This window comes from Manis pentadactyla, chromosome 5 (genome assembly GCF_030020395.1).
Source record: "Manis pentadactyla isolate mManPen7 chromosome 5, mManPen7.hap1, whole genome shotgun sequence".
In the NCBI taxonomy this organism is placed as follows: Eukaryota; Metazoa; Chordata; class Mammalia; order Pholidota; family Manidae; genus Manis; species Manis pentadactyla.
This window is the reverse complement of record NC_080023.1, coordinates 89,995,368-90,006,231: the sequence shown is the minus strand read 5'-3', so window position 1 is coordinate 90,006,231 and position 10,864 is coordinate 89,995,368. Positions and strand designations below refer to the sequence as shown.

Genomic DNA, 10,864 nt, shown 5'->3' with positions numbered 1-10,864 from the left:
AACATCTAGTGTCATTTCATTGGGTTCAACCACAAATGTAGGAGTATTATCTCCCTGTATGCTATTAAAATGTATATGTACCTTCTGAGGAAAGGAAAAACTGAGAGCTTCAATCCTTTTATTCTCACAGTGATATGAATTCAGTCCAGCTTGGAGGTTCCAGATGCCTTCAGAGACTGAGGTTGGCAGAGTCCAGTGTGCGTGAGAACAGAAAGTCCACAGGAGTAACTCCTAAGAGAGGGGAGGGGCAGATTTCATGGAGGCAAGGCTTTGACAGTGGACCTCAACCCTCTCGGTAGCTATGGCTCCGACTTTCTCACTTTTGCACACTCAAGGCCCTAAACTTGATAAACAGTGAATGCACGAACAGCTGCTAAACAGACCATCGAAGGAAGTGGTTTCTACTGCATGGAGAGAGATAATGGGATGAAAAACAAGAATAAGGCAGTAAGGGCGTACACTTAGTTTACCTTGGGGCTAGATACTCAGAAGGAAACCAGGACCCAGAAACAACTGCTGAGACAGTTGTGGTTTTTGTATGAACCCAAAATGACCCCACAGCTGGTGGAGCAGAGAGAAGAGGGAAAGCATGGCCAAACGGAAAATTGTCCACAGCGGCACTTTATTCCAGACAAGAGGACCCTATCCTTACTTCCGTACAATATGTCTTTTATACATTTACTCCCTAATAATGTTATTGCATGAGGCATACAAATCTATCTTTTCAAGTAGCACATGAAACTGGTATCTTTATACTTATGATAACACACATGAGAAAACACATGTGGGGTTATGACAGTAATCCAAAGGATTATGTTTATTTACAGTTATTTGATTCTGTGTATATATATCAACTTGTCTGTAGGTAGTGTGTGTCTGTTACACAATTTTACAGAGAGCTTTTGGCTCACGAATGAGATGTTTTTTCCTCCTTTTTAGCCTAAGGTATAGTAGTGTACGTTTCAGCATTTGTAGTGTGATTTGTTTTATATATGTGGAAGAATGTGCAAGTAAACATGATGTGAACTTGGATTCTTAATTCTATCTGCAAAAGTTTGCTTTTGGAGCTTGTGGGGTGTTGTGTAAACCTCTGAGATAGTCTCCTTATGATATGAAAAGCTGAGGGATTTCTTGAGAGTAAATAGGCTGAGTTTGGCATCACTTCTCTTGTTAGCAGTACATATGACAAGAGTTAGGTATGACTATGTAGGGTTTTATTTTGGTTGGAGGTAAAGAAAGTGAGAACTTACAGAAACAGGCAAAATATTTTCGAATTATCTTTGGTTCGAGTTTGTTCTTCAGCAGAGGGTGAATATCCACACCCTTCAAGTGGATGGAGAGTGATTTCTTGCCTATATATTTAGCTCTCTCCTGTAAACCTTTTGCTCTAATACTCTTGAAAAACTTTGGAACCAGTAGACTTCTAACTTAATTTTCTACATTTCTCTGTTTTCTGATTGGCAAATCAAAATGAAGGCAAAGGTATACTTTTTTGTAGAGTCTACACACTGAATCCTAAATGTGTATTACAGAGTGTGGGTCAGTTTCCAGTCCTCCACTAGTGGCTAGAATGCTCCACTGGTACTTACAAACCCACGATTTTTAAAAAAAAATTTTAAGTGATAAAATAATTTTTAATGTGAAAATCTTTACCTTGAAGAAAGGAACCACAAGGCAATCCAAATGTACGAAAACATGCCAGAGATCTTTTCAAGTTTTAATCCTCTTTTGCTTATGTATTTTAAAACGTTCTTACTTATGACACGATGTTGAATGTATACCTCTGTACGTGCTGGTGTATACGAAGATCAAGTGTAAAACTGAGCAACCCAGGTCCAAAAGTTCTAGAGTGTAACTGGAGAGAGAAACCTTCTGCCTCAGCTGTGAGCGGTCAAGAGCAGCAGTGCCTCAATTTCTCTGCCCGGAGTCGTTAGAGCCCAGAAGAGAAATGCAGCAACTTTCGAACAACCCCTCGCATTGCTTCTGCAAGCTTTGGCGCTTGGCTACCCAACCTTTCTGAGCTCGCGGGGAACAACTGTTCTCCTGCAGAAAGTCGGCGTCTTCCCCCAGCCGCTGCCACTGGGGCCTCCGCGCGCCCCAGCTCCTCTCGGAACCTCCTTATACCTTTGCAGACGCAAACGGGACCCGGGGAGCCTCGGGGGTTGGCCGGAGAGGCTTCCCATGGAATTCCCAGAGGCTAGAAGGCAGGAAGCAGGGGAAGGCAGGTCCTCAAAGCCTCCGCTACCCCCTTTATTCCTGTCTGGGATTTCCTCTTCGCAAAGGGGGCAGCTACCTGGCGCCGCAAAGGTGAGGGGTAGAGCTGTGAGTTTCAAACCCTCGGAGCGTACTCCGGGGCACCCGGGTTCCTCCCAGCAGTGCTGAGACGTAAACACGCTGCATGTGCGGCGGGGGGCGGGGGATGTTGGAGGTCCGGGCGGTGGGGGTAGGAGGAGATTAGAGAACCCAAACGCCTCCCGGGACGGAGAATAGGAGCATCTTGCCCCTTCTCTGGTCCTTTTCTTCCCGTTTCATAGCCCCATACGGATAGTTGGGCACCCCTGGCGCACCCACACAGCCCAGCCTCACACATCCACCGGGCAGCACAAGCTAAAACCCAGACTGGAGCGTGCACAGACCATACAGTAACGCCCGGAGGCTCGCTTCCCCAAATCGTGTGCAGGGCTTTTCCAGCGCTCCCCTAGGAGTCGGACTGGAGACGGGCCGGGGAACCTGGGAAGGGTACTGGAGGTCCCGAAGTGCCGTGGCAGCTTGCCCCACTCCACCTCCACATTTGCCCTGCGTCTGTTTGCAAAAGTCCTTCCACCCTCTGGGGCTGTTGTCAGGAATTTAGGAGCGCTCATGTTCCTCTGGGAGTGAATCCCATTTTTCCGAGTGTTGTGGAGTGGAGGGTAAGAGGGGGAGAAAGGGAGAAGCGGGAGGGGAAGCCGCAGAAGGAGCAGCCGCAGAGGGGAAAAGAGGGGGGCGGGAACATGGGGGTGGTGAGAGAAACGTTTTCACTCTTTGTCACTCTTGAATTGGGGGCGGAGGGAAAAAAAAAAAGCCCACTGTGCGAAGCTATAAAAAGCAAAGGGGGCGGCGGTAAGAGCAAACGCAGAGAGGGAGACCGCGCGGTGCAAGACCGCTCCCAGGGCGTCGCCGCGTCCCTGGCAGCGTTTGGCTGCCGGGCGCCAACGGGGAACTACGCTTGGGGGCGACTGTGCGCGCGCGCGCTTTGGGGACCGCGGCTCGCTTCAGACCTTGCGGGCCAGGTGTTGGGGGGTTCCAGATCCCCCATTATAGCGCCCGCTAGCATTGCAAAGGAGGACTTGTGTCCTGCAAAGGTTGAGACATAAAGAGTAAGGAAGGAAAAGAGGAGAGAAAAGCAACTGAGGCCGAAGGAGAAGAACTAGTGTTGACCTCCTGTGCAGTTAAGAGGAGGACTGGACCGCGGAGACTCGCGCGGGACCACGGAGGCGGGGCGAGGAGCGACAGAAGCGGTGCGGGCCGTGGGGCTGGGTCTTCTCGCACCTCGGGTCACGCCTCTTTGGCAAGAAGGCTTCTGCCTTTGATTGCTTGCAGTTACTACAGAATTTCCTGCCCTGGTGGAGAACCGGGTCTTGCTTGGGTCCTGCTCGCTCCTGGTCTGAGGCGTGAGACTGAGTTCACACGGTGCTGCGCCCCCGAAGCCAAGTGGGGTTGGGGGAACAGAGTCTGCGAGCACACGCGCCCCACGTGAGGGGGTCCCTTGTGGTCCTCCCGCCCCTTGCATCCTCACCCCTAGGGGATTTGAACTTCCCCGGGACCCCTCGCCGGGAAATGGCCGCGTTGATGCGGGGCAAGGACTCGTCCTGCTGCCTGCTCCTACTGGCCGTGGTGCTGATGGTGGAGAGCTCACAGCTCGGCAGCTCGCGGGCCAAACTCAACTCCATCAAGTCCTCTCTGGGCGGGGAGACGCCTGCCCAGGCCGCCAATCGATCTGCGGGCACATACCAAGGACTGGCTTTCGGCAGCAGTAAGAAGGGCAAAAACCTGGGGCAGGTAGGAAAACACCCCAATACACTCTTCAGCCAGGAGAGGTAGGGACCAGCGCTCTTGAGCGTGTTGTTTGCCTTTGCTTCCCTCGACCTTGCGAGTGCGCCCCCAGGTGTGGCGAGCACGAAAGTTGGGGAGGGGTTCCCAGAAGTAGATCTGCGCTGGTGGGGGTGACTGGGTGGCTGCTGGTGGCGGAGGGCGTGGAGCGAGTGGGTTAGGGTTCTGTCTCACCTTTGCTTTGGATACATGAACCTGTATCAAGATCTAGTGTTTACCGGTGGGGAAAGTGGCCAGAACCGTCCTTCTCCAAAGTTAACGAGGCGATGCCACCGATGATGTCAGTAGCAGCTAATATATGGCAATTGTTATGTGTCGGACACTGTTCTAAGAGTTTTACATGTATTTAATCTTCACAACTCTATGAGCTAGGCGCTGTTAACTCTCCCCCTTCTGCACAAAAAACTGAGGCACGGAGTGATTAAGCGATTTTCCCAAAGCACACAACTAGTGTAAGTGGTAGAGCGGGATTCTAATCCAAACACTTGAGTCCAGGTCCTGGGCTCTTAACCATTATATTTTACGATTTGGAGGGGGAATTTATCCCTTTTCAAGTTCGCGTTCCCTCCCAATCATTTTATCCCTTCAAAATAAGTTAACAAACAGAAAACTGCAATAGAACGCGCATTTCTCACTTCCGTAGAATCGTAAATAAATCATCCGGAGGAAGCAAAATGATGAAATAACAATCCCTGCATCGTAGGCTCCAGCTACCCGGGTGCCGGCGACAAAGCAAGGACGCCAGAGGCATTTTTTGCGAGAGGGAACTTTTCGCGGGAGTCTCTGTCGCTGTTACATAGACAGATAGATTGACAGTCACATGTAAACAGACAGAGACGCGAGCTCGCACACTCGGCAACGCTGTGGCCGGCACACAGCGGCCAGGAGAGGGGGCCCTGTGGGCGCTGGGAACCAGGACAGCAACCCCCTTTCAGCTCCTTTTGTAGGAAGCCAGAGTCAGTTTGCCAAACAGCACATGCACCTCGCACAGCACAACTGTCAACCCACAAATACGGCTCATTGCCCCACGGACGTCAAGTTTCCCTGTCTTATGAGGGAGATTGCTGCAGCCGCTGCGCGCGCTCTCGAAGCCCTCCACTGGCCCCGCCGCCAGCGCATGCGACAGGGTGAATAAAGGTTGACAGCGAGGGCCGGTCCTGGATGGACAGCGAGGGAAGAGTTGGCTCACACTTGGCCCCCTACTGCCCTCTCACGGGGACAGTTTTGCTAGTTTTTGCAATTCCAGAATGCTTCCCGGGTTTTGAAATGTCAAACATTTCAGCTATCCTCGAAAAGGTATACAAAGTCTGCAAACATAGGATTTTTTTTTTGCCGTCTCAAGGGAAATAAACTATATATATTCATACATATTAAATGCATACATATCCTTTGCACATTCTCACACATGTGCACATACCTCCACACTTACATGAACACTCTCATTCCCTTTTTCTCTTCCCTCAGTAACACCCTGAAATTTTCAATGAAAATGGACTTAACATTCTCTTGGAAATCCATCATGAAATGGGGCAAAGTTTAGAAAGAAAGGATACTCTCAATCAAAACCATAAGACTTTTCTCTAATGCTATTGACTTCTTTGTCATCAGTTGTTGAAGAGAGCTTAATGTTTAGTTTAGCCAAAGACAGAGGTATGGACCCCAATGATCTTTTGAGGATCCTTTCCATTCTAATCCATGTACATTCTGTGAGTTTTGTAGAAGACTGGTTCCAACATCACTGGGCCCCAACACCTGATGAACCTCAGTCAAATTTTCAGTATGTCAACACTGCCATGGGGTTACATGGACTAGACTGAGGGATGCACTCTAGAACTTAGTTTATACTTTATGTTTTGATAGTATATTTACATATAAGTATGTATATGTTTATTTTGCTGTCTCTCCAAATGTCTGTTCCTTAGAGAGATTGCAACTCTTTGTATGTCTTCAAATTGAAGATTTACATATTCATTTTACAAAATGAGTTTCCTTTCTTTTTTGGAGTGTGTGTGTGAATTGTTGTATGCTCTCCATAACTTAGTAGTTCTGTGGAATATGTTTCATTTGTTTAACTGTAATACCAGATCCTCAAGTTGAAGTTGGATTTGTAAGAAAATTGTAACTTATCAGATAATATTGTTAACATAAATTAAAATATGGAGTTGAGTTGCATGAAGATAGCTAGAAAATCAGAGGATTATCTTTAGATATTCTGGCTTCTCACTTGTTTAGTCAGTGATCTAAACTGTGTACTAGTAAGAAGACATAAATAGAAAAATCTGTCTTCTTTGAAGTAGGACAAGGAATTCTTTGAATATTTATGGATCTCTTAATCTTCTTTATTCCACTAGTTATATGGTTACCAAAATTCTTAGAATTCTTATTTCAATAATGGAATGGAAATTAGAAAACTCTTCAGAAGGGAAGATGCCACAGCCTTTTACGGAGAAAAATTCTAGAACTGAAATATAGCTGACCTGAATTTTTATCCATCAATATAGAAAAATATGATTGAGAGCACTGGAAGTAACGTGACAGCTGATCAAACTAGCTACTTAAGTCTATATCATCCTGAGACCGAATAAGTTTAATTCTTTCCCCCTTCACTCATTCTTATGATGCTGTTGCTGAAGATACAGGAACAAGAAACAGTAGGATGCAACTTCAAGTAGGCATACTAGAAATTTAGTTCTCCTTTCCTTAAGTGAAAATAGAATAATCATCTATTCATTTTTCTGATTTATGTTCTGGGTAGAGAATTAAAATAAAAAATTTATTGCCATTGCTGAAAAAAATTATTGAAGAAATTTAATAATTTGTTAACCTACAAAAGTGAAAATGAGACTAAACAGGTCTCAAAGTTCTCTTGATTCATCATAGCCTGAATTCATATGAAGAAAACATCCTTATTTATAGGAATTCTACTTGTTCTCTAGGCAAGGTGGATTATTTGTGAATCACTCTTTGAAAAGATGTCTTTGGATTTCAGGAAAGATTCTTAGGTTTGCTTTCAAAGAGAGCTATGAGTAATGATGGAAACTGACATAGAAATTCGGAAGCAGTTGTATTCAGGTGATGTAGAAGTAGCAAAAATGATTTTGCTGAATTATTCACATTAATGTTTTAATTTGACTTTCCATTTGCATATATTGCTGGTGGGTTTTAAAAGGTACATATATGTGTATGGGATAAATTAAGTTGAAGGACTGTTACATATATATGTGTCAATATTTACATGTTTTAATTTTTAAAGAGATTATTACAAGTGTTCTAAATTAAAAGTAATTTTTAACAAAATCTTCAGTATCATGTGGATAAATATACTCTGAGTACACTATTGCTTGACATCACCTAAAAGGTGTCAACCTTTATGGGCCACCTTAAAAGCCATAAAAAATAAGCAACTTAAAAAAATCAATTTACCTTTACAATTCACAATTATTTTGTGTGTGGGTAAAAATCCTTTTGGATTTGTGCTTGTAATAATTTCTTTCAGTCTTTACTTCTTGCTTTGCCTATTTGATACAAGAAGATTAGCTTGAATGCAATGCTGTAGGATTTTGAAATATTTTTTAAAATTATGAGTAGAACAGTGGAAAATAATTTTAAATGTAAATAAGTTCTAAGCATGTGTGTCTAAAAAGAAGCTGATATTGGCTTAATGTAAATTTGGGTTCTATGATTTTATAAGGTAACTTCTATACTTGAAGGACAGGTTTGGATGAAGTTAATGACGTGGAAAGAGAATGCTTGGAATACATTGAAACAGAAGCTTGAGGGAGTTGGTTTGAGAGCACCAATAATGTGCATATTGCATATTCCTTAATAAAAATGCTGTATCTATTTGTACGCACAACCACTCATGAAAGTGCTCGTTGAAATAAACTATATATAAACAACATATTCTATTTTCTGTAGGTGATCTTGTCACTTTTTGAAATTACCCATGACTCTTTTTTTAACTCCAACTCAACTTTCCCCTGCTAGGGAGTAAATATCTGCTCTCCTTTGGACATCAACTGATGCTAAATATAATCAGGAAAGAAAATCATTTTTTGAAATTAAGTTTTTCAAAATAAAAAGAATTCGAAACAGTCTACACTAAGGCTCCTTTTCTTTCACTGTGAATTATAAAGAATTGAGAGTTGAGACAAGTGGCAGGTTACCTTGTGAATAGCAAGAAAAGCACTTGAATGATAATCTAATAAGAGAATCTATCATTACACTTTTGTGCTAGAGTACAGAGAGCAAGGGACACGGTTACTTAAACTCACTCCAGCTGTGAATTTGACCCTACCATAGTCTTCTTTAGTACTCTCCTCTGATGCACTTCTCCCAGGATGTTTCAAATCTTACAGTTTTTAAAGTAAAGAAAGTAATGCAATAGAAGTGTAACTGATGTATTTTGTTCTAGGAGAATATCGCCATTTCCTCTTCTTTTCCCTGCACAATCATTTTAAATGTATATTAAAATAATCTGTTAAATTACAGAGCCCTATTATAATTCTCAATATATTTGCCATTTTAGACCCAGTCTCTTTTGGCTGGTATTCTTTGGTATTGCTGTAACTGAAATTCTTTAATATGGATGTAACTTTGAAATGAATTACAATCTCATTACTGTGTGTGACTCCCTAACAGCCCTTTAAAATCATTTTACTTCATTATATATCTAGTTACTTGTACTTATCTATAAAAAGGAGAAAGCTCCTCCTAGTTATTTACCAGACCATTGAAAAGATTATTGAAAATCTTCATGTGATATTTGTGTCTCTTCCGGAGCTGATTTTTAAAAATCTGAAGCAAAACCCAAAAGGAAACAAAATTAATAATGATTAGTCCATAGATTTTTGCATTGTGTAGGGTTGTTTTACAATTACATAGACAATTTAAATATGGACTATAGGATGAATACTTAGTATTATCACATAAGGTAAGCAGAGGTTAACTGTCTCTTCTTCCTCTGTCCACTCTTGCTAGGAAATAGAGTAGAACAACGTATTTTTCTCTAATCGTTAGATTTTTTAGGACAAATATAAACCATTCTCCCAAACAAAGAGGTCAACTGATATAAAAATATCAGAGATTTTTTTTGATAGAAACATCTCTCCACAGGAAGAATAGTCATCATCCAAATATTTTAAATAGTGGCTTCCCAATGAGTCTTGCATGCTAACAACTTTGGGTCGCTGCCCACTTCTTTGGGTTCAAACCAACATGAAAGGCCATGAATAATAGCAACATCTAATCAGATGTCCTTAGGAGAGCTCACCCCATATGTCTTTGTCTTTGTAACAGTAAATGGAGTCAGAGAAAACTTTAAGGCAGATGGGTTTCAATATCAGATCTAAACTGCTGTACTTTAGTTCAAGTAATTAGTTTATGTAGCACTAAAAACAGGGTTGTTATTCTAACACTTATTCCACAACCACTGAACCTATATGACAGATTATATTTGTGAGATCTTAATACTAGTTTAGATTTATCCATGTATATACTTTTGTGCTAATAATAAACAGATAAATCAAATCAACAAAAGCACAAAAGTAATTGTTTTCAAAGTTACTTATCTCTCCTCCATAGTCAAGTAAAAGAGACAAATGTGCATCAGCTTTCCTTCTAAATATATATTACAGTGCCTAATTTAATTTCTTGTATGTATTGTAATTGGTATATAGAATAACTCAAATTTAAATACTACATAATCATATAATCATAACTGTCCCACCCTGTCTAAAACAAAAATATAGGTAAAATCAATGAATGAATAAATAAGAACATTAAGTGGCAGTACAAATCAAAGCACCACAATTAGGAAGAATGACTTCTTAAAGTAGGAGATCTATCCAAACTTTTCCTGAAATGGTAGCTTTCCATATTTATGCTTTATCATGCAGAATAAGAATGTTCCTTTACCTAGAGACTGGAAGAGGTGAATGATCTTCATACATATTATTTCCTCAAGCTGGCTTGCAAGTAGTTACAGAACACATTAAATTATAGTAAGAAGTTCCACTTATTATTTACTCTGTGTCAGGCTCTGCTCCAGACACTTCATTTGAATTAATTATTTTGAACTCAGCAGCACTTTGAAGCTAGTCCTATTATCATCCTTATTTTTATAAATGGTAGAATATTTTACAAACGATAAGACAATAATTGTCCTGAGACACAGAGAGGTTACGCAATTGGTACAAGTCACGCAGCAGTAAGTGGAGAAAGGCAAAATAGAAGCTTAAGCAGTCTCGTGTTAGAAGCTGCATATTTAACCACCAGTCTGTGCTGCTACAGTACCTAATGTTTTTCTGGATTTAAGAGGGAACATGGATTTGTATTAAACTGTTTTTTTTTATATTTCTAATGACATGGATGTAACTCTAGGTTCATCAAAAACCACTACAAAATCCAAGCCCTCTGTTATTGCCAACTGCTACTCTGAGCAGCCCAAAGGTGGTTAGCACTCCGTGTGTACAACGGCAGGCACTATTAGCAGTGCAGCATTTTCCTTCTGCCTCTACTTCTCACTCTGCCAGGAGTACACCGTAGACACACAGAAACACAACGTTCTTCCTTCTGCTCTTGCCCACCAAGTTATGGTGTTGCCCTGAGTTGAAGGCGATACTGTTGGATAAGTCCTATTTTCTCTTTTCTCACAGCATCCGCCACACACTCGCCAGGACCCGTGTCCCTACGTCCCAGTGCCACCCCATGTCCGCTGACGGCGGCAGCACAGAGGCCTTCCCGTGGTGTCCCTACAAGAGTGTTAAGTGTGCTC

At 42.3% G+C, this 10,864-nt stretch overlaps 1 protein-coding gene across 1 annotated transcript in view; it reads left to right on the top strand.

Annotated features, from left to right (window-relative positions):
- Positions 1–3,015: 3,015 nt before the first annotated feature.
- The window catches only part of DKK2 (dickkopf WNT signaling pathway inhibitor 2), a 98,709-nt gene continuing 90,860 nt past the window's right edge, over positions 3,016–10,864 (top strand). The window contains exon 1 of the mRNA XM_036920940.2: positions 3,016–4,038. Coding sequence (XP_036776835.1) covers positions 3,817–4,038 — 222 coding nt within the window. The 5' untranslated portion in view covers positions 3,016–3,816. The remainder of the gene's footprint in view (positions 4,039–10,864) is intronic.